Genomic DNA, 25,066 nt, shown 5'->3' on the forward strand with positions numbered 1-25,066 from the left:
ACAATTGGCAGCATTCTAGTTCTACTTAGTGGTTAATGTCATCACTTAAAATTAGGAAAGAATGTAAACTCATTGTTGAGTGACTTATCATTTGAAATTTCTACTTTAGATTGTGTTGCTTTTTTTCTCTTTGGCAAATAATATGTGACTGAGGACGAACATATCTCTTCACTAAACCTTGTGAGAATTCCTTTATGTATTTTCTTTCCAACTCTTTAAAAATCATGAAGATTGCTGCTGCTTAAAGTATCAAAAATGAGATAGTTCACCTCACCTACCAGTTTGACTTCTAGGTTTTGTCCTTGGCCTGCTTTCCTAGGGTTGTCTTGGCCAACAATTCATGCTCATCGAGGATTGATGTCACGTTGACAACCAATATTGGAGATCTGCTTCATTTTTCAACTTGTAACTAGGTACTACTCTTTTTGCTATGGTGCCTTCCACTGTGGCTCAGTGAGTAGCAGATGTGCCATCACTGCTGTCTCTCTTCTGTGAGTTGCTTAAGCTTCATATTTCCTGAACAGAGGTGCCATATTGATCTGAATGGGAAGAACAATTCCCTGAAAATTGTGAGAGCTGACTCGCTAAGGGACTCTACAGTAGTTAACACACACACACACATCCATACATACACACACACACACACACACACATACATACATATATATACATACATACATATAGATACATACATACATACATATAGATACATACATACATGCATGCATATAGACAGATACATACATACATAGATACATTTATGTAGATACATACATACATACATGCATGCATGCATGTATGTATATATCTACATACCTACGTACATGTATGTACATACCTACATACCTATATATGTATGTGCATACATACATACCTACATATGTATGTACATACATATATATGTATACATACCTACATATGTATGTACATACACACATACATATATATAGATACATACATATATATAGATACATACATACATACATAGATATAGATACATACATACATACATACGTAGATATAGATAGATACATACATGTATGTACATATCTACATACATACATACCTACATATGTATGTACATATATATGTATGCATACATACATATATATATGTATGCACACACGCACGCACATCTATATATACATATGTATATATATCTATGTATATATACATTGATACACACACACACACACACGCATGTACATCTATATATACATATGTATATATACATATGTATATATTCATAGATATATATATACATATGTATATATATCTATGTATATATACATAGACACACACACACGCACGCACGCACGCACGCACTTCTATATATACATATGTATATATACATAGATATATATATACATATGTATATATTTCTATGTATATATACATAGATACATATATATACATATGTATATATACATATATGTATATATGTATACATATGTATGTATATATATAGATATATATGTATATATATACATATATATCTATATATATACATACATATGTATACATATATACATATATGTATATATACATATGTATATATATGCATGCATGCACATACATACATACATACATACATACATACATATGTGTGTGTGTGTCTCTAAGTATTTTAAACCTAAAAAGGGGAGTAGAAACTCAAAAGATTACCAAAGGACATGACAGTGGAACTTGTTTCAATAAGGCTTGGTGAATTCAATTGTACAGTACATTGTCATTATTGGGAAATCAGTAGGCTAGTTGAGACATAGTCGATGGTCTGGCAAATTTCTTCTATTGACTGTCAGATATCTCTTAGTGCATGTTAGTCTACAATTTTGAATTCAATTGTACACTACATTGTCATTATTGGGAAATCAGTAGGCTAGTTGAGACATAGTCGATGGTCTGGCAAATTTCTTCTATTGACTGTCAGATATCTCTTAGTGCATGTTAGTCTACAATTTTGTTCCAATCCTAGCACCTAGAAACTGTTTGATAGTATATTATTTGAAGTTTTGGAGGCTAAGGGTTATTTTATTTTGATGATTCTATAACATTTGATCGGTTAAAGCATTATCTCAAACCTTTTGGCTATCTGAGTTGGCTGTACTTAGGATCTAAACAAGCCAAAGTCAAGCAGGCTAAACCTCAGGTTGAGTTGTGATTGAGCTTGAGCTTAGCTCATTTACTTTTGAGCTGAGTTCAAGTTGCTCATGAATATTATTTAGGGGATGCTTGGAGAAGTTAAGGTCCAAACAGGCCTTGTACATTATACTTTGAACTAATTATTATGGTAAAATCTCAATTGTATAGTTGAAATACATTCATTTCCATGTAAATTATGTTAATTTTAACAAATAAATATAAGTATTTACTAATAATAACAAAAATAATTTAGTACCTGTCTATATTAATGATTTACTTATTAATATTTTAACTTTGTTCAAGCTGATTAGTTCTTGTGCTATTTGAGAAAGCTGAAACCGAGCTGCTCTTGAACCAAAACATGAGTTGCTCATGAATGGCTTTCTCATTTGACAATCTTTGTTTTACTAAATGGATATGTGCTTTTGCAATGAGGTGTGTCTAAACAATAATATATCAACTGCTTAATCGTAATTGTTCGGTGCTAGCGGTTGGCAGTGGAGACCACACCATTGGGAGAAAGTTCCATATCTGTAACCAAAGGATTACTTAAAAAGAAAAAGAAAATGAAAAGTGTTATTGCAACCTTACTTCACTTGTACCAACATACTTAAACCTCGTTCCTTGCTATACTAGGTTTCTATGTTTTTTTTAAATAAAAAATGATCATATAGAATCATGGATAGTATGCAATATTTTCTGTTTTCTTTTAGATGCGTGTTACATCTATAAAATGTACTGCACTAATCCTTAAAATCATCTGGCATTGAATTGTTTTGACAGCTTGCGATGATTGATGAGAATATTGAAGAAAATTTGTTCAGCATGCTTGATGAGGAAACTGACTCTGAGTATGTTACTCTCTAGCACTGTTATCTCTGAAACATCTCGTGAATATCTGTGGAGCTAAGTTTTCTTGATAAGTGCATTACTACTGCCTGTCTGGTTCGTGGTGATCCTCGACTGCCCAGGCACCTGATGACTTAGATGGTCAATATCTAAAAAACGGCAGAAGAAACCATGAAGGGTCAACATCCACATGCATGCACCACCCAGTGATGCATACAAATAGCCAAATAAACAATTCTATGATAATTGGAACTAAGATCAAGCAAAATCAAGGAATGGCTTCATCATGAAGTAATAGCAGAATTTTTAAAAGTCAACAAAAGTTACATTGGTATGAGCAGAATTTAAACACAAGGAGTTTAAAAAGAGGAAAAACAAGAGAGCACAGAGGGGAAACTGAATACAAAGAAAAAAAATTCGGAGAAAGACAAAAACCAAAGAAATAAAAAATATAAAGAGGGGAAGATAGAATAGGAACAAAAGGAAGGATCTTTTGAAAAAGAGGAAGTGGAAGAAGAAAAGCAATCAGAGAACAAAATGGAATGATTGAGGAAGAAGAGGAATAAGAGGAGAAGGGAAGTGGAAGATAGAAGAAGGGGTAGAAGAGGCAGTATGAAGACCAAAATGGCTTTTGTAGGCCTTCTTTGGGTGGTCAAATAGCTGCCGGCCTACTATCAGAGGGCTTCTAGAATGGTGCATGGCTGTTGATGGGCTGCCAGAGGGGTGGGTCTTTGCTGGAAGATTGGCAGAGTGCTGAGGAAATGAGGGAGGGGAAGGTTTTGGGCTGGGTGAGAGAGTGGATGAGTTTAGGGATTGAAAGTTAACTGATAACATATGTTATTTTTTAACTTGCAATTTTTAAAATAATTTATTTCAATCACACCAGTGAAAATAAATTTAAGGTTCGCAGTGTGCTCATTGGTAAAAATGTACCTACGTGGACAGCACAGGCACCTAGTTAGTGATTTTGACAAACCTGTGCTTTGTAGATGATACAATGTTTTATACCAAGCTATGCTTGGTTTTCAATCCATGTGATTTCTTTGACATTACTAGATCAAAGCTGACATGTTAGCCTACTAGATGCTAGCCGACATTTCTTTTCCACTCCTGCTTCAGACAACCAAGGCCCAGGTGATTAGGCTATATCCATAATGGACATCGGGCTTTTATTTGGGTTTTTCAATGTGGATTCTGCACTCTTGACAATTGCAACAACGTGAAACATAGGAGGAGTATATTGTAAAAGATTAGCATATATCAACCTGTATGGTGGTTTTACATTACCTACATTTCTGTTCATAATTACTTGAGATTCTATGGAGTTAATGCATTTCAATAGTAAAGTTCAATTGTTATGTAGTGGTTAAGAACTCAATCTAATATTCACTATTTCACACATATGGCTCAGCAAAAACTTCTACCTTAGCTTGTCATATATAGCAGCAAATCACTAAGATATTTGCATGTTATTCTTGCACTGTTGTGAAGTTGTTCACAATTACAACTAAATGTTGTATGATAATAATAATTGTGGATCAGGTGCAAAGGAACTCACAAGTTTATTGTTATTTCTGTCAGGATTGGTAGCTTGGTTCGTGCAACAATTACTCGGTTACTTTATGCATCATGCCCTTTATGTCCATCACGTTGGTTGGCCATATTTCATAACTTGGTATGCATCTTATCCTGTTATAACTTCAAATTCTAAATCATATTACTTTGATGTTTTCTTACTTGATTAAACATAATTGTAGTCAATAAAGATCTTAGATTTAAAAGTAATATTAAGTTTTACTTCTCTATGTATCACTTAAGTTGATTTGTTATCCTGAAATACACCATTTCACATTAAATCCTGTCTGTCTTAGTAAGTTCCAACAAAACTTTTTGGTTGGTAAGCTAGTATTGTGATTGTTTATATGGACTAGAGCTGAGTGGATGAAGAGTTGCAGTCCTTCCATGGTGGTCCCTTAAAATAAGATCTCATGAAATGAGAAGGTGGGCTGTATATGTCATATGATTCACAATGTTGGGAAATTGAGGTCTATAGCTAATAAGATGAACATAATAAAATGATTGCCAATTTGAATATGTTAAAACTTGGAAGTGAGGAATCCATATATAAGGGGAGGTACAGAAGGTGACAGGGTGTTTACTTATGGACAAAGTGATAGACGACTGGTTGAAATGATTTGCGCGTACTCGCTGAAGTTGGATGGCGAACCCTTCTCAAAAAGTCTTGCTCTTGTACCTACACTGCTTTCTAGATTTTCTAGCCTTCTCTCCAAATAAACATCTTTTATTGCTGCTTTATTTTGTTAAACTAAATGTTTGGATTTGCTCCATTTATCCTTTTATGGGCCTGTGTATCATGTGGGCTTCTTGTGGCAACATGCAAATTCAAAAAAATTTTTTAGGCATATTATATTATCTGTGAATGTTTGTCAGCCACTTCTTAAATTTAATAAGATTTCCTGTTCCTTGCTCTAGGACTTGCTTCCACTTCAGGTCAATAAGCAACATAGACTTAAGGAAGCCCTAGTAAGGTGAGATGCTTCTATCTGTGTTGAAGGGTCCAGGAAAAAGAAATTTATAATGGAAAGAAACTTTAGTTATTAATTCAAGTAAACTATCTAGCAAATACATACCTATACTAGGAACTATTTTCAATCCTCCACTTGAAACACCAACTAATATTCATTTATTGACTCTTAGAGGTCAAGAAAGCCTTGTCTGAGCAGGGTTTCTAATTTTTTTTTTTTAGGTGTGAGTTTTGGACTATGGAGTACATCATCAATTCCATCTATTGAATGTTTTTATTTATTATATTGATTTGTCATTTTTAATATTCATATGATTATTCTGGTAATTTTTAGTTTTGTTTTTATTTTTCTCTTCACTTTTTTCTATTTTACTTGTTATCTTTGAATGGAATCTCTTGCTTGCCCTAAACTCTGTTGATGTGAAACAAGAAGTCGGCCAAGTTCTCATTTTTCATTTTCTCTGTTTGAGATTTTAATGAAGGTTGACTATAGAATTATAGGAATGAACCATTTAGAGTAGATGAAGCAAGGTTTTAATTACTGATACTAAATCCTGTACTCTTTCTCCATCGGAAGGGTCGGTATTGGTACATAAATCTAACATCCTCCAAAAAATTGAAAAACCATCAGTGTCAACTGGTATGACTGGTCCAGCAGTACCTGTACACACTGATACAGACTGCTACATTTGGTACGTACTGATGCAGCTGTTTTGGTATCCTCGCACCTGTGCCCAATGCTGATTTTGTGCCAGAACATTACGATACCAGTCTTACTACCCCAATTTCGGTGTTTTTATAACCATAAGATGATCCAACATAGTTCACTCCATGCCTTTCTTGTTTTTATGTATATGCCTTATATAATTTTGGTTTTTTTTCCTTTTAGGTAGTTTCCCATTTGAAGCAATGCTCAAACTTTTGGTAAAATGTTTACTTCCATTGCAGACTCTTAGGGTTTTATAGACTTTAGAGGGTCTATTCTGCAATACCGTAGAACTCAAATTTGCGAGTACCATCTAGGATAAAACAATTTAGAATTTATCCAATTCACATATCTTCCAAACACTTGGTTTGGTTGTATGACATATTGCTGCTGTTCAGGTTCTTGCAACGTCAACAAGAAGCAATTCTGCTGAGAACAATGTTAGTTCAGTGAATGAAAACTCAAATGGTGCATCGGAACGTGGTGCAAATTTATATTATGGAGATGATGATGAAGACATGATTGCTGGTTCAAAAGGAGAACGGATACAAGGTTCTGTTTCTGCTTCCAGTGTTGATACTAAAAGAGAAAAACATCTCAGATACCGAACCAGAGTTTTTGCTGCAGAGTATGTGGTTGCTAATTGTTTAGCCAGCATTACTTTAACTTTTGCTTTGACTGTTTTTTGCTCTTTATTTTTGTGCCTTTCTTTACATCTATAGTAGTATTGAAGTGAATTTTGTTTTGAGTACTTCGATTGTATATAGAGAGAAACTATTATGAAGATATTGCTATTTGCAGTGTACAAACTTATTGACACAGGCCCACAAACATGCCCTCATTTGGAATGAAAATGTTTTCATTTATCTACCTATATCAATTTAATTCTTTGCTATATACAGTCTTTGGAGTTAAAGGGGTAAATGCCTTGTCTTCTGCAAATCATTATTTTGGCATAAAAGAAAGTGGGGAAAAATATTGTTGCAAGATATTGTGGAAAATTACATTGCACTAAGCTTCTAAACTTCTCCACATATTTTTCCTATTCAAAATGGAAAGAGGAAATTCCATTTCTTGAAGAGAATTGTATCATACTTCTGGGTGGCATATGCTTGTTCCTTGGAGAAGGTTTCCTTAAAATTGGGTGAACCAACATTGGTAGATATGTAAGCTGGAACATTGTTATGGCATGGATAAAGCTGGAAAAAAAATATGTGATGTAGAGCAAAGCTAAAGAGGTAGAAAGTACCCCAAACATTCTTTCTGACATTACTTGAAAGTATATTTTATAAAATTAAGATATTTTTACCATAAAATATTTGTTGATTGGCAGAAATACTCTATCATGCAGTAACTTTATGATGTTTATAAAGTTAAGGTAGAAACTTTTTAATGCTTATGTGATGTTATTCTTTACTATTCTTAGATTTAATGAAATCACAGCACTATAATTCCTCCTGCTTTGTAATAAAATGAATGCTTTATGCACTTCCAAGGAGGCTATGTGCAGTTTTTAAGATCACTCTCTACTTTGGAACACAAGTATATTGATTTTGCTGTAACCCAAATGGTGCTGCTAATATTTTAACGAATATCACATATAGGTAGGTCTTCATTGGGTTTTGTTTGAGCCATTGGCTTAACATTTGTGCCTCAAAAAATTGTAGTTCTCTATGTCAAACCTTGCCTCATTCTGTCTGGATGATTTTCAAGTCTAGGGAATCTTGGATGGTTGCTTGCAATTCTATGACATTGTGAGTTCATAAAGCAAAATTATCAACTAGCACCATTGATTGTGTCTCGTTTGAGAATAGACATTTGTGATAAATGGAGTAAGTTGGAGTAGAAAAAGGAAGGCTAAACTATTCCACTTGCTCATAAAGGTAAATTATTCCCTGAGTTAAGTGGAGTAAATGAGTCAGGAGGAGCAAAGGTGAGCTACATAAATACTCATTTTTATACCATATATTAAGAATACTTATTTCACCTTGTTGAAAGGTGATTTTGCTTGGTGCTTAAATGAGTGTCTACTTGCAAAAGGATGGAATAATTGTGTCTAAGGTTTGTTGTACCGATCGTTACCATACCAGATATACTGTACCATACTGGTGTTGAATTGATGTGCAGTCTTGTACCATACCAGTATTCAATAAACCTCACTGTCTCAAACTGCACTACGTATCGACACTGTAGTAGGATGGTACTAGCATCAGGGTCTAGTGTCAAGATGGTGAACTTTGAACTGTATTAAATGACTGTTGTTCTTTCTTATTTCCTTGCCAAAGTCTGCCTTAGTATCCAGGGTACTCCGGTTGAGATATTACCAGCTTCAAAATCTCGATCTTGAATTAAGTATCTTTTAGTCAAAATATATTTTTGGTTCAATACAAAGGAACCATTAATTGATCATTCTATATGGTGAATCATACATTCAATGAAAATTCTATCAATTGCTTAATTCTAATCATTTTATGGTATTCGGGTTTATTTTGTCTAGATCAAGGTCTGTTGTTCTCGTACCGTTGACTATATCAATAAGGGACTAGTATAGTAGGCATGCCACGGCTTCGAACCGTACCGACGCTTGTTACAATCTAGCATAATGCTTTGGTACCAATATGTTTTTTTGATTTTTGTTTTTGTTTTTGTTTTTGTTTTGGGTGCTTATTTAAGGTTTGTGGCTGTTTAAGCATTGTGATTGTAAGGGTATTTTGATGTTATTTTATGTTATATGTTGGTCTTGATAGACCATATGATTGCTTATTCTAATAATTAACATCGATAATAGATATGGTCTTGATAGCTGGATGTAATAATTAACATAGATATATGTTTGACCATATGACTGTCTTGAATATATATATAAATCAAATTGATTTAAACTACAAAATATGCACCGATATCTAGTTCCATGTGAAGTGTCTATGCTGACTTGCCTTTTTCCATTAAGATGGAAAAGAAGCTTGTTGCTTGTTGGTCAAGGCATAATTGCATAAATGCTGGTCTTTGATAATTTAGTTATGATTAGTGGCTTTTGCTGTGATTCAGTTAGAGTAATTTAGATTCATATCTAAAATTTGTCCCTTGACATAGTAAGTACTAAATTGTAACTTCTGGTGTTAAACATTGGTGTATCTTTTCAAGGACATGCATATAGAATTAATTATGTTGATAGTATACAGCCATTCTAGACCTTCTTAGCGTTATGTAATAGCTTTAACCAATGTTGGTGGTACTGGTGCCATGACTTGTGCGGGTCAGTTTCTAAGTTGACATGGTATGATACCATACCAACTCATGGTATGAAACATCTGCTGGTCCAGTGTTATTATCCCCAGTTCTTCCAAGAGAGGGGGAGGGTGGGGGCATGACCGCATGAGGGTACTCGATGGTGGTGGTAGATGTATTGTAGGCGTTAAGAGTCACGAGTCCAAGCCCAACCTTAACTCAGATGTAGGTAGCCAATCAGTGGGGCGGGGGCGTGAGCAGGGCGACACCTAAGGAGGTGGCAGCATTGAGGTTGACAGGGTCCTTGAGGGGGTTGCAGGTTATGCCGGTGAGGGGCTTTAGGGGAAGAGAGAGAAGCAGAGGGGCACCACAGGGGTGTTGTCCGCAGGGGGCGCACGCCGGAGAGAGGGGGAGAGAGAGAGGTTTGGGGGGATGGTGGATATTTTATAAGAGTTGTTGGTTCGGCCTGGCCAGACTTGGTTGATACTGCACAAAACTGGGCAGCATGGGTTGGTTTGGCCTGGTTTGCTCCCTGTCCTGTGCTGAAAGCCCAACTGTCCCGGTTCTAGGTGTTTTGGTTTGGTATTTCGAACCACCTGGGTGGGAACAGTTTGGGTATTCTTGGCTCTATTATCTTCATTTCTGTAATGTACAGGAAGATAAGTCATGAATGAATAACATTAATTACATTGTATCGTTAGAATGTTTGCATATCGATTAAATTTAGCTGTCTTCCTAGATGATGTACCACATCTGAACTTTCTTATCAGATAGTTTATATTTAAGTTCTCTGATGCATGATATGCACATGTTTCACCTTTGTCTTTAGCCTTTTGTCAGCACATTTTGCTATCAGTACACTGTCCTGAACTCTTGTGCTGTAGTACTTTTTTGTACCGATTATCTACAGATCTGATTTGTTTTAGATAGTTTCATTCTCAAGATTTTATGATGACATCATTTACATAAAATTTAGGTGTTTGAGCTGTCTACCAACTGCTGTTGGAAACGACCCTGCACATTTTGATGTTTCTTTGGCAAGGAGTCAGCGAGCTAAGGGGCGTGGTTCCTCGGGTGATTGGCTAGTGCTGCACTTACAAGAGCTTGTCTCACTCTCTTATCAGGTCCTAGTCTTGTGTTGATGTGTACGTGGGGACAATAGCTCCTCTTCTATAATCCTGGTCAAATAGCTGACTGGTGTTCCTTTGGACAGATAAGCACTGGGCAGTTTGAAGGCATGCAGCCCATTGGCGTGAGACTTCTAAGCATCATAATGGACAAGGTATTGCAAAACGGAGTTTAAAGCTTGGGGTATCATTTTTATGCATTAAATAGCAAAAACTTAATTTCTGATGACTATATAGTAATTGGGCTATTTTTGCACTTACTAAAATTTGCTGTGTATTGGTTATGTAATAGATTTTCATCTCTTTTCTTCCTATTGAGATTATAATGGAACCCAATGTAGATACATCTTTAACTTTCTAATTCAATTTCCTGTTAAGCCATTGTTCAATTTTTACTTGGTGGCCTTATGATGAACTTGGTGGAGTTATGATGAATTTTAGTTGGTGGATTAATGATGTGTCTGCACTCTGCAGCCAATAGTTTGGAAGAGTAGATTCAAGAGAACTTGGCTTTTGAAGTTTTGAGCACAGTACTTTTCCCTTCTTGAAGGAGTGGTCCAACCTACTTCAAATTTAGAAATGGAACCTAATCTAGTAAGAGAGAGAACTGTAGGGCATGATAGTACAATCCTAATACCAGAAGTTTTATTTGATAGAGATATACACAAGTCTCTTTTTAATAATTATTGAGCCAAAACCTGCAGGTATCCTTTACTCTTGTTGGCTAGTTTGCTCAGCAACTCAAGCCACCATGCAGGTGTCCTGCATACTCATTTACGTTTAATGTTACAGGCCCAACTTATGGTACTAATACATATTCCGTCACATTAGAACAAATGCCAAATGCAAGCATTTAATGGGTAAGGACCAAACCTCTATGTTCCAAATCTGCATTCTCCCCAATATCAGTGAACAAGTTATGGTACTGACGTATGCTCTCTCCCCAGTATCTCCAATATCAGAAGATTAGTGGACAACTAACTCTATAGGGATATTGTGGGCTTATCTCAAGTCAGTTATTATCAAGCATTCAAGATCATATTTGAGGAACTTTGCACTTTGGTGGTCTGTCAAGCTCTTCATGCATCTAGTTTAGAGACTATGCAGGCTGTTGTCTTAGTTGCTGGTATGGTGTTGTCAGCTTCTGATTGGTGTCCTATAGTTCTGTTGCTCCTGACCCAGTCCAAATTTCTACTATGTTGGCTATCAAGTTCAGCCTATGCAACAAGTTGTCCATTGGTTCTCTCTTTGTTCCTCAGCTTGCCCAGTTCACGTTGTTTCTCTTTTCTTTTCTCTCTTTGAATTGTTTATTCTATGTGAGGTCCTCCATTTTTTTTACCTTGTGCAGCATACCTCACGGTAAGTGACCAACATTAATGTTGGATAGTTTTGGGCAATAGGTTTTGTGTATATTGAACTGACACACCTTTTAGTCCTTAGGTACTATCTTATTTTATATGGCTAGGTTGTTTATGAATGATTACTGGAGCTATGAATGCTAGTGGCTAACTTTGAAATTGTGTTTTCAGTAACAATGGAATGCTGTTTATTTGGTTGCTGAATCCGTTTTTTGAAACTTAATTAAAAAAATGATCTCTTTGCTAGTACCTCGTTTTTTTATGAATGCTTTAATAGTTTAGGATTGTGACCCTTTTCTTTGCCCTTTCAGTTTGGCAGAACTTCAGATCCAGAACTTCCTGGGCATCTCTTGTTAGAACAGTATCAGGTCTGTTGGAAAATCTTTCTTATGTTCTTTTCAGATATTTAGTTAGAAAATGGCCAACTTCTTTTGTGAACTTAACATGTATGTTCAATGGGTTTGCAAGATTTAAAATTTCCATGTTTCTATAGTTAAGTTCTGATGGACCATAATGAGTATAATTGTAGGAGACAAAAGGAAATAAGAGGATAACTGGGGATTGTCCTCTGATATCAATGTTGACTATTCTTTGTCATGCAGGCTCAACTTGTTTCTGCTGTTCGATCTTCCATAAGCACCTCATCTGGTCCTCTTCTCTTGGAGGCTGGGCTGCAGTTGGCTACAAAGGTCTTGAACACATCTCTTCTTAGTTCAGAGTTATCTATTCTTTATTTTTGGAGAATAATGAAGCCCAGAATACTTTTCTTTGGTAATTTCAGATTTTGACAAGCAGCATTGTTAGTGGGGATCGGGTTGCTCTGAATCGCATGTTTTCTTTGATTTCACGCCCACTTAATGACATTAAAGACTTGTATTACCCATCTTTTGCTGAATGGGTTGCATGCAAGGTATAACTTTTGTTTTGTCGTCTAAATGCATTGCTAGAACTTTGAACTTCAGGAAAATTCTTTAACTTAACAATTTTGCCAGTCATAAGCAAGTTGGCATTCTTACTGAAGATTTTTGTTTTTGTGATAGATAAAAGTGAGGCTTTTGGCTGCCCATGCATCCATTAAGTGTTATGTGTATCAGTTCCTGAGGGAACAGAAAGGTATTCCAGATGAGTATCTGCAGTTGATACCTTTATTTTCTACTAGCTCGAACATCTTGGGAGAGTACTGGATCAGCATTCTCAAGGACTATAGCTATATGTGCTTTGGCTTGCATCCAAAATTTAGTGTAAGAATCGTTCCATATCAAATGAAAAAGTTTCACCTTCCTTTCTCCATGGTGATTTTATGACAATGCTTATGCTTGACTTCTATGAGTATTTTCTTCTTGTTCACAGTACAAACCATTCCTGGATGGAATTCAATCGCTGCTGGTTTCATCCAAGGTGCAGGAATGTCTACATGAAGCATGGCCACTAATTTTGCAAGCAACTGCTCTGGATGCAATTCCCATGAAGTTTGAATTGGACAAATCTTCGAAACATGATGAAGTTTCACCCAGAACTCCATTTATATCTGGCCACAGCATGGTCAGATTGAAACTCAGTGAATTTCAGTTTCTTTGGGGGCTTTCGCTGCTTGTTCTCTTTCAGGGACAGCAACTTGTATCAGGTAACCAAGGAAAAATGCTGCTTGTTCATGATGAGAAGAAGCACAGTGGAGATTCAATGCCTCAAGGGGTGCATTACCTGTCATCATTTGAGATTGCCTTGCTAGTATTTCAGTCTCTTTCAAAAGAAGTATTTTTCAGCCAGGAATTTCTGTCATTGGACCTCTGCAAAGAACTTCTTCAGGTATTAAAAAAAAAAAAACAATGTCTTTAGGTGAAATTCTCTCAATAAGGAGCAGGTTAATGTGGGCAACTCAATCTATATTTAGTCAAGCATTGTTAATTTTTATTTGGGAGGGTGCAGCAGTCCTATGAATTGTAATGGAACCCTCTTTTATGAATATGGTAATTTGCATAAAAATTATGGATGGCTTCTTTCACTCTGGTTTTTCAGACTACATAAATTTGCATATTGTTATTTGGGGAGAACTTGAAAGTAGGGTATCCTGGTATAGCTTCAGACTTTGCCTTGTGTTACTTTGTGCATCCTTGTTGCATTCTGAGCAGCATTTCCTGTACTGACAATGTTAGTAGGGAATAACATTGTTAATAATGGCTTGGTATATAGACTTCATATTCCTAATGTTGAGCTGCATAAAATTCATGAATGCAGGTTCTTATATCTGTTGATTACACCAGTGCTTCATGCAATGGCCTTGTCATATATCTACTATCACAGGTGAAGTTTAACTGATGCTTCAAAAATAAAATTTAAGTTGGTTTTCAGAAGCATATAATGTATGGAATGGATAGTATGTTCAGTGGTTTTGACTTGTTCTAGGCTGCCTTAGTACAACAAGGACAAACTATAATAAATCAGTCCCATTTAAACTTCCAAAGCAAAGATAAGAGGTAAATCCCACGACTAGTTTATGTTAATTTCAACTTAATATTTTTTTTAACGGAAACAAGATTTTCATAGTCTAACCCTCAACGTTTGAGCAAACCTATCACGGTCACTGCAGACAGCAAGGTACTCTAACCATGTAGACAAAAGGCATTCAACTTTAACTCAGTTTTTGCTTTCATTTCATGTCTGCTTCTCATGGTGTTGACCCTCTAATGCTTCTGAAACTACTGGCATCTAATGCCTAATTGCTGTTTTAGGGCCAGAAAACTAGGATATATGTGTTGCCATAGCTTGTAAGTCAGATTATAGGCCATCTCATGTAAAACCTGCAGAGTTGTCTGCAGATTGTAGAAAGACTACAAGCAATTTGACAGACTCATTCCCAAATTTTCTTGCAAAGTATCATCCCTTGGCCTGTTTTCACAGCCCAATGACAATGATGTTGAGTTTGACACCCTTGAAACATAAGTTCACCTTTGTTCTCAGTCCCGATGAATAGTATTTGGAGTACTGCTTATTTGAATAGCAAGTTCTGCCTTGATTATCTATTAAAGTTACTTTATCGTGAGCTGCATATTTCGAACAGATGTGCATTTTTTGCCACTGTGATTCTCGGAGGATGACTTGTGTTTTTTTTGTTTTTTGTTTTTTCAAACAGATTGTGAAGTTCTGTCCTGATAATTATTTTCGTATGGATGACTTCACTACTGCAGCCACAGAACTATATTTCAAATGTCTTATGGTAACATTTCAAAGGTAGCTGCTCTTCTCACGGTATTTTTAGCAAGTGTTACTAGTGTTTTTTTTTTTTTTTTCCAGTGTGATACAATATAAACGTGTTAATCTTGTTGCTGGTCTTATTCTGTTTGTCTTGAGTTGCCATCATTGGTGAGAATTAAATGCTTAGTTGTTCTTACAAGTCTATTACTGCAGTGACAATGCAATTTTGCAAGATCACTCTCATAGCAACGAGTTGCTTTCTGAGTTATGCAATGCAGCTGAGATGATAGTATATCGGTTAAACCATAAGGTGTGTGAAAGAAATAGCTTTCTAAAATGTGCTTTTCTTGCCCATACATTTGTTTTAAAGATTGTATTTTCTTTTTCCATACACAAAATAAAGCTTTTTGTATCATATTTCGACTTGGTCTCCATAGTGATTCATCCCATGCTCCATCTATTTAGTAGTCTAAATTCTCTCTCTTGTATACCAGAACCGTTGGAATTTGATAATGGCACTTATATCGATCTCTCGTCAGTGGTTTAGATTAGCTTCAACCAATTTACTCTTGTCAAAAGCTATCTCATTTCTTCAGAAGTTAGTGCCCTTTATGAAGAGATGTTTCACAGGTTTGTCCTAATTTAGTTTTTGCTTTCTCATTTTATGAAAATTGGCTGTTTTCTTTTGCTTTAAATAATTATGTATGATGTATTTTTTTATTTCTTGTAAATAATGTATGAGAAGCTGAATGTAAGAAACATATATTTTGGTACCATCTGCAATCTAGTGCAGTTTTACATTGGTTCTCAAAAATTCTTAGAAGGTTTCATATTGTCTTTTATTGTCATCTTTCTGCAATATATTTTTCTTGTATTATATTAAAATTTGAGGATATTCAAAATGACCCATGTTGCAGTCATGTAGATCATGGATGTAGTAGATAGAGCAAAAATTCCAGTTTGAACAAACCATGATGATTGTTTTCACTTGAAAGTGATTTCTAAGTTGAGCGTGCTGGGATTACAGCTTCATGCAAGTTGTTGCTTTCAGAATTAGCAAGATAAGATGTGATTTGATATTTATATGTAAATGTGTGTTAGATCAGAGATTTTCTCAGAAAACTATAAGCCATGTTATCTTTTGGTCAGCCTTAACTTAAAATAACAAGTGAAAGTGGTTGCTAAGTTTAGCATGCTGGGGTTACTGCTTCATGCAAGTTAGTCCTTTCAGAATTAGCAAAGTTAAGATCATGGATGTAGTAGATAGAGCAAAAATTCCAGTTTGAACAAACCATCATGATTGTTTTCACTTGAAAGTGATTTCTAAGTTGAGCGTGCTGGGATTACAGCTCCATGCAAGTTGTTGCTTTCAGAATTAGCAAGATAAGATGTGATTTGATATTTATATGTAAATGTGTGTTAGATCAGAGATTTTCTCAGAAAACTATAAGCCATGTCATCTTTTGGTCAGCCTTAACTTAAAATAACAAGTGAAAGTGGTTGCTAAGTTTAGCATGCTGGGGTTACTGCTTCATGCAAGTTAGTCCTTTCAGAATTATCAAAGTTAAGATATGGTTTGATATGTAAATGTGCATCAGATCAGAGATTTTCCAGACAACTATAAATTGTGTCATCTTTTGGTTGGCCTTACTTAAAATGACAAGTGGGGTATGATTGGAAACCATTTTGCAAAGGAGGCTATAATCCTATGCACCAAAGTAGTAAATTTGGTGGAATCTAAACTCTTTGAGTTACTTGGGGTGTGTTTCTTTACGTTTCAAAATTCAAAATAAAGAAATCCAATGAAGCAAGTGACTTAACAAGAAGAAAAAGAAGATGATGTTGGGAATTGTGTCCTAAAATCAATCGTGTGACGATTGAGTTCATCTTTGTATATGAATTATTGATTAATGAATAATAGTTATTCTGATATTTTTTTATCACAAAGTTACATCTTCCTTGAACTCTTGTGCTATGATGAAGTCCTTAGAACTATGTTAGTATACGATAAAGAGATGATTTATCGTATAGTTCTTAAACATGTTCGCGATCAAATGATACGTCATTACAGGACGATGACGTTTATCGAGTGGAGGTCATTGTGTGCCATATAGGTTGGTTGTCCTCTTAACCAAGAAGTGTGGTGACACTGGTATGGCATACAGATGAGATGTAGGAGTATATCGTCACGGAACAAGTGACTCACCTACTGAGCGTTTTGCTGTCAAGAACTGCTCGCGAAGCACATGGGTATAAGTGTCCTTCAGACCTGAGATCATCATAGTGACTTGCAAGCAACTCACTGTGCTTTGATGCCGGACTATCTGGATTTCTAATGCAGTGATGGAAGGTTATTGGATACAGTCAAGTATTTGCGAAGTCTGTGTGTGGATCAAGATAGAATTGATCCCTTCGGATTATTGGAGTTAATGTATCATTGTATTTCAATTTAGTAAAGCCTTGACCAGGGTAATCCATAAGATGGATTTGAAAAGTTGAAATACAATGTGGATAAAGCAATCTTGGTTGACAGTTAACCTGAGACCATCCTAGAGCATTCAGGATCAAACGGATGAATTATGCGGTAACCATATGTATGAGTTCTTAAATATTCTTTTGCGATAATTCGACCTATCTGGACGTCGGAAATCATTGCTAGATGGTATCTCGATATATGTAGGAATCGGTTCCTGTGCTACCGACTTAGTGTTTAAACCTATGGAGTCACACACACAAGTCAGACACCGTGAGAAAGTATTGATCTATATTTATGTGTCCAATTTGAAAGTACTTGACTTGATTGAACATATAAGCTAACTTGATTGAGAATTAAGTTATTGATCAAATGGGATAGAAGAGTTGACTATGTTTAGCTAGCACTACACATGAGGTTCATGTTCGATCTCGGAGATGAACAGTTTCTGATCTATGATCCATAGAGCATATGAGAGATTGGATTTAAATGCTAATTAATTGCAGATTAGATCTGAATTAATTAAGCTTAATTGGATCCAAAAATCCAAGTTAGGTTTGGTACAAAAGCTCTAAAGAGTTTGGGATGGACAGCTTTTCGAAATTGTTTCGAACCAGCTTCGAATTGGATTCGAATTGGATCCGTTTTGGATGAGATATGAAAAATCCTACTTGCACTAGGATTCTCCTCTCTTATGGGCCGACCAACACCTGAAAGCTTCCTCATTGTGGGCGTCCCATGTGGGTGAGGGATTGGGTGCAATGTGGTTGTCATATGTGATGACAATACTATCTTATATAGGAGTCCTTTCATGTGTTGGATTGATTCAAAGCATGTTTGAGTTAGGAGTTCTATACTTATTGGGTCATGGGATTCATCTATAAATAGAAAGGGTCTCTACCTATGGATGCATAGCAAACAAATCAGATTGAGAAAAGAGAGAGAAAGGCGTGAGAAGAGAGGAGCCTTTCTTCTTCTCTTTGGCCTCTCCCCTTTGGTGCCACCCCTTCTTTCTTGTTGTGGGCCCTTTTGTGGGCGTCCTTCTTGCTGGTGTGAGGTGTCACACCAATACCTCTTTTCTCTCATTTGATTGGGTTGTGAAGGTGATCTGATCGGGGTTCATCCCGCTTTCCTACGACGTCTGGTGTGTATGCGAAGTAGAGGGTTTGTACATCCAGGCCTCCGCAAAGGATTGTTTTAGATTTTGAGATTTGATCTCTGGTTTTGCTGCTAATCAGATAAGGATTTGATCCTTATTTATATAGATTAATAGAAAATTTTGAGATGCAACCTGGACTATCCGAAGAGAAACAGTTTTCCTTCCCTTCAGTTGGTATCAGAGCAGTGCTGAAATACATGCATGCATATCTGAATTTTTTTGGATTAATTATATATTGTATATAATTGAAATTTAATGTTAGACATTAAATCTGATTTAAATATGTTTATATAAAATTTCTGATCTAATTTTGATTGGATTAGATGAGCCTAATCAATTGTTGATTAAGATTGTAATAAGTTTGTTATAACAAAATTCTGCTGTTGCTGAATTTTTGATGGAATAACAATGTGAATTAAAATCTGTTTTAAATTTATTTTAACAGAATTTTAATGTTATTTTTATTAAGAAGTGGGGCTTATTTCAGATCTGAATTGGATCCATTTTGATGGATATTTAGATCTGAATCCTATCGAAATTCAGCACTATGGAAAAACAGATTTTACTAGAAATTTATTTCTTATGCATTCATGTTTGCATCTAATTAATTTTCTATATGATATCAAATTTGAAATTGATATTTTATAATTAGTATAAGATATGTTTTAGATCTGATATGATGTATATGATGCATCGAATCTAATTGGATCAGATGAATATGATTGATAAGATCAAAGATATGTTCATGACATAAAATAGTTTTGTCAATAATTGCATGTTGATGTGATTACATATAAAATTAGATTTCAGATCTTAGTAGCCTACTATTCGGATTGATGAGATCACCAGACCATCCGGTCATAGGAGATTGAAGAGATTAATCTCTCTTTTGCCTATTCGATGGGTTCTCTTATAACGTGTCGGGGTATCATTGTGATCCGATTTCATGAAGAAAAAAAAAAAAAGATTTTTATGAATTGTTTTGATCATAAATATGTTTAGATTAGATCTAAAGTGATTTACGATTCCTTACGACAAGATAAAATTCAGATATAAAATTGTTTTAAATTTGAATAGCATGTTACATATGATGTAATTGGTATAGATCTAAAAGTTGTCATGATGCATGAGATGTATGTATGATGTTTAGATCATACCTATGTATATTTAATTGTTAAACATATTATGAAAATTTATTTTCATGAATTGAAATATATGGTATGCTTCATCTGAAACTCTGATAAAATAATTCTACAGACTGAAACATACGTTTCGTACACTTAATTTTAAATTAAGTTTTGAATGATCTAGATTTGAGAATGGAAGATCATTAAGACACCATATAAATTGATGGACAAAGGGTTAGCTAGAATCAGATCCTTCTAATAGGTTAGACCTAGGGTTAGAAATACATATGGACCAAGTAGAGAAATTGATTAAATCTAATCAAGTGTTGAATTAGATTAGGTCAGTATTTCTCTAAATCAATCTCAATAGTTGAAGTTTGATAAAGTCTAAATATTTGACCCTAATAAATGGACTATGATCATGGCTCCATGGTTGAGCTTAAATCTTTTAGTGGACCAAATCGAAACTAATTAACCAGTTGGTGTGTAAGATAAGTTTGACAGATTCGATTAAATGATTTTTAATTGGGAGCTATTCACTTAGATGCATCTACGGTGAGTTAAGGGCACATCCCTCTCACTGATCTCACTTATCTTGCCGACATGGTAGATTATGTTTTGATTAGATCACTAGTCGATTCGTGCAAATCCATACCATTAAGGTAAATCAGTGTGACTTATTTAGGTGTCTTTAGATCAGCTTGTGTTTAAATCTCTATATGACTTGGTGAAGTTAGTGGAAGGATTTGCAGCTTGCAGATCAACTTCTCTTATTCTCAGGTCAATGAAATCAAATCTTCTAAATTATTAGGTCCATAAAATGATAGAATTATGAGATAACTTGGTCATAGCCTTCCATTAAGATGCGTGATAATAAGTCCAATATTTGAAATTGGCATTGGAGGCGCCACATGCCTGGTGTCTATTACGTATTGGAATTGTCATTTATCATATGACCATCATGATGTACTTTCAGATCAATGCTCGGGTTGATCGAGTCACACTCGGGTCTGGACATCCATTTATTGGATGCACTTGGTGTTGTCATGTTAATGGTTGGATCTAACCAAGATTTTCAGTGGAGGCGCCACACACCTGCTGAAGAGATGTCTGGGGCTTTGCTAGTTGTTTAGAGAAATAATTGGTTATGAACCTATCCATGGATATACTAAGATTGGTCGAGCCACACTCGGACCTGAATGTAGTCTGTGTGGATTCTAGTACCCACTAAGGAATTAATATAATTCTCGAGTTGGAGGTAGAGGCTATCAATTCGTAAAAATAGTGGGAGAATCTTTACACTAAAGTCCATATTTTTGGGATTAAAAATAATTCATATACTAATAGATTTATGTTTTTCTTTCAGTTATAGCCAACATACTATCCCTCCGTAAGCTATTGGATAGCAACAAGCTTATTGGACTTAACTTCGATAGCTGGTATCGAAAGTTGAAGATCGTGTTGAAGCACGAGAGGATTTTATACGTCCTTACGGATGAGATACCTGAAGAATCTGCAGCCAACGCTCCTCGTGCTGCGAGAGACACTTACGTGAAGTGGCTCAATGACCGCACGACTGTGCATTGTGTGATGAGCGTAGCTATGAACGATAAGTTCGAAGATGCGCAGCCAGAGGAGATTATTCAAATGTTGAATGAGCCCTTTGGTACCCTAAAGGATGCGGAGAGACGAAACTTCCTGCGCAATGTTCAATGCCCATATGTGAGAGGGGATTTCAGTCATCGATCATGTACCGTACATGATTGAGCAGATTGAACGCTTTAGCAAACTTGGCTTTCCGTTGCATGAATAGTTAGACAAAGATGCTATCCTTAATTCGCTATCGAAATCCTATCTATCTTTTCTCAGTCATTACAGAATGACGAAGCCTGCAGTGAACTACCATGGTTTGCTAGTGTTGCTGCAGACTTTTGAGAAGGATCATCAGCTCCAGAAAGAGTCAGTGAATTTAGTGGGAGAATCATCTGCAGGGCGTCGATTCTCTAGGAGAGAAAAAAGAAAGGTGCAGAAATCTCGTGCCGTCGATCCTAAGCGGAGTAAAATGTTAAAATTTGACAAGAGCTACGCAGAGTGCTTCTGTAAGAAGTCGGGTCATTGAAAGAGGAATTGTCCTGCTTACATAGTTATCCTTGACCCAAATAGGCCTAAGAACATGAGAAGAAGCAAGCAGTTGCTTCACAAGATATTTATATGATAACTCCTTATAATTTCTCTGTTTGTGATACTACTACCTGGGTATTGGATATCGAAAGTCCTATTGATATATGCAATTCATTGCAGGGGCTACAGATAAGTAGAAAGTTTCGAGAGGGCGAGCGGTTCCTTAACGTTGGAGATGGAAGCTTTGTTCCAGTTCTGACCTTGAGAACTTTGCAGCTTGTCTTCGAGTCCAATAGTATCATGTTAGATGATTGTCATTATTCTCTTCTTTTTGATGAATGTCATCTCTATAGGCCTTTCAGTCAAACTTGGTTATAAGTTTATAATAAAAGATGATTTTTGTGATATTATTATGAATGATACTGCAATTATGCGTGGATAATTAAAACATGGCATATACATAATATCACGGCCTGTTAGTGTAATGTACATAGCCAACAAACATCCTAGATTAGATAATGTCAGTGAATTCTACCTTTGGTATTGTAGGCTTGATCATGTGAATAAGAATAGGATTGACAGGTTGATCAAGAAACGTGTCCTTGAAATAGATGATTGTGAATCATTGCCTACCTACGAATCCTGTCTACTTGGTAAGATGATTAAGTCACATTTTAAGGGAAAAGATGATAGAGCCAGCGATGTCCTAGGTCTAATACATACTAATATATGTGGACCTATGAACATAAGTGCCCGAGGAGGATACTATTACTTCATTACGTTTACAGATGACCTATTGAGGTATGGGTATGTCTATCTTATAAAGCATAAGTCAGAATCATTTGAAATGTTCAAACGATTCCGTACTGAAGTAGAGAAACAGACTGACAAGAGTATTAAGACCCTTCGGTCAGATCGAAGTGGTGAATACCTCACCAGTGACTTCGTGACATATCCAGAAGAGAATGGGATTCTCTCACAGTGAATCTCTCTTGGAACACCACAACATAATGGGGTGTTCGAGAGGAGAAATCGAACCTTGTTAGACATGATCCGATTCATGATGGATTTTGTGAGTCTGCTAATCTCCTTTTGAGGATATTCTCTAGAAACTGTCTGCTACATTTTGAATAAAGTGCCGAGCAAGTCTGTCGATAAAACTCTATATGAGATATGGACTGAACGTAAACCGATACTCTCACACTTTAGGATCTGGGGGTGTCCAGCTTATGTCAAGCGTTTAAAGACAAATAAGCTTGGACCTAAGTCCGATAGATGCTTGTTCGTAGGATATCCAAAAGAAACTAAAGGGTACTACTATCTTACTGCAGAAAATATGTTTGTCAGCAGTCGGGCAGTCTTTTTGGAAAAGGAGTTGGTGAAGGAGCTAATGTCTGTAAAATTAAATTTGATGAAGTTCATGAGGTAGAAGGACTGACACAGAATTAGATTTGATTGGAGAATCGAATCCGAAACTAGTAGAGGCACTATTAAGGAGATCCGGTAGAGTACCGGGTCAGCTGGACAGATACTACGGTTTCTTGGTCCAAGACGGTGATCTCATTGAACTTGATGAGAACGATGAGGATCCGATCACTTATATTGTGGTCATGCAAAGGTCTGACTTTCAAAAATGGCTTGAGACTATGAAGTTCGAGATGGAGTCCACAGAGATCGATGGTGTATGATACTAGTTGATCCATCCGAAGGGATAAAATTTATAGGGTATAAATGAATTTTTAAAAGAAAAAGAGCGGACGGGAAGGTAGAGACCTATAAAGTTCGTCTAGTTGCTAAGGATTACTGTCAACGTTATGGTATTGACTATGACGAGACGTTCTCTCCTGTGGCAATGCTTAAGTTCATCCGGATTATGCTTATTATTGCTGCACACTTAGATTATGAGATCTGACAGATGGATGTCAATCCGCTTTCCTTAATAGGGAGCTGGAAGAAGAGGTGTATATGATACAATCTGAAGGATTCACATCCACAGATGGGTCAAAAGTGTGCAAGCTGAATAGGTCTATTTATGGACTTGAGCAGACGTTTGGGAGTTAGAACATGCGTTTTGATAAGGTGATCAAAATGTATGGCTTCGTTGAGAACGGAGAAGAGCGTTGCATCTACAAATGGGCTTCCGATTCTGTAGTCATCTTTTTTGTGCTGTATGTGGATGACATACTGTTACTAGAAAATGATATCCCGATTTTGCTGAGTGTGAAGCTGTGGTTATCATCACAGTTCTCCATGAAAAACTTGGGAGAAGCATCTTACATCCTAGGGATGAAGATCTACAAGGATAGATGTAGAAGATTGCTTGGATTGTCTCAATTAACGTACATCGATATCTTGTTGAAGCGGTTCAACATGGATAATTTCAAGAGAGGCCATCTTTCGATAGGCCATGAAATTACTTTTCAAGAAAGATTATCCGACAACTCCTGAGGAGAGTGTATGAGTAGAATACCATATGTTTCGATAGTGGGATCTATCATGTACGCTGTGACGTGTACAAGACCGGATGTGATCTATTCACTAGGGGTAGCGAGTAGGTATCAGTCTGATCTGGGTTAGAAGTATTGAAAGATTGTGAAAGCAATTTTTAAGTATTTGAGAAATACTAAAGATCAATGGCTTATCTATGGAGACACTGATTTGAAACTTGTGGGATATACTGATTTCAATTTTCAGTCAGATTATGATGATAGCAGAAGCGTGTCGGGCTACGTATTTACTCTGAATGGAGTTGTTTGCTGGAAAAGTTTCAAACAACATACTGTGGTCGATTCTGTATGCGAAGCGGAACACAATACTGCATCAGATGCTGCAAAGGAGGTGGTGTGGTTGCGAAATTCATCACCGAGCTGGGAGTTATACCTTCCATTGATGGCCCTGTCCTACTGTACTGTGACAGCTCTAGTACCATAGCTCAGGCAAAAGAACCAAAATCGCACCATCGCATCGAGCATGTTCTGTGTCGCTATCACCTGGTGTGAGAGATCGTGAACCAAGATGACGTCGAGCTTCAGAAGATCG

The 25,066-nt window shown here is 36.1% G+C and overlaps 2 protein-coding genes across 2 annotated transcripts in view; both read left to right on the forward strand.

Annotated features, from left to right (window-relative positions):
- Positions 1-25,066, forward strand: part of LOC105039381 (protein SWEETIE) — a 123,433-nt gene that overhangs the window by 26,356 nt on the left and 72,011 nt on the right. The gene's annotated exons all lie outside the window — the stretch shown is intronic.
- LOC140851933 (protein SWEETIE-like) lies at positions 295-15,817 on the forward strand. The gene is made up of 15 exons (XM_073244206.1): positions 295-413; positions 2,926-2,993; positions 4,573-4,666; positions 6,641-6,870; positions 10,447-10,594; positions 10,684-10,752; positions 12,267-12,323; positions 12,558-12,644; positions 12,737-12,865; positions 12,996-13,196; positions 13,306-13,761; positions 14,191-14,256; positions 15,086-15,183; positions 15,361-15,457; positions 15,642-15,817. The coding sequence occupies exons 2-15, from the start codon at positions 2,932-2,934 to the stop codon at positions 15,786-15,788; spliced, it is 1,941 nt and encodes a 646-aa protein (XP_073100307.1). The 5' UTR covers positions 295-413; positions 2,926-2,931; the 3' UTR covers positions 15,789-15,817.

Source organism: Elaeis guineensis, chromosome 1 (assembly GCF_000442705.2).
Source record: "Elaeis guineensis isolate ETL-2024a chromosome 1, EG11, whole genome shotgun sequence".
NCBI lineage: Eukaryota > Viridiplantae > Streptophyta > Magnoliopsida > Arecales > Arecaceae > Elaeis > Elaeis guineensis.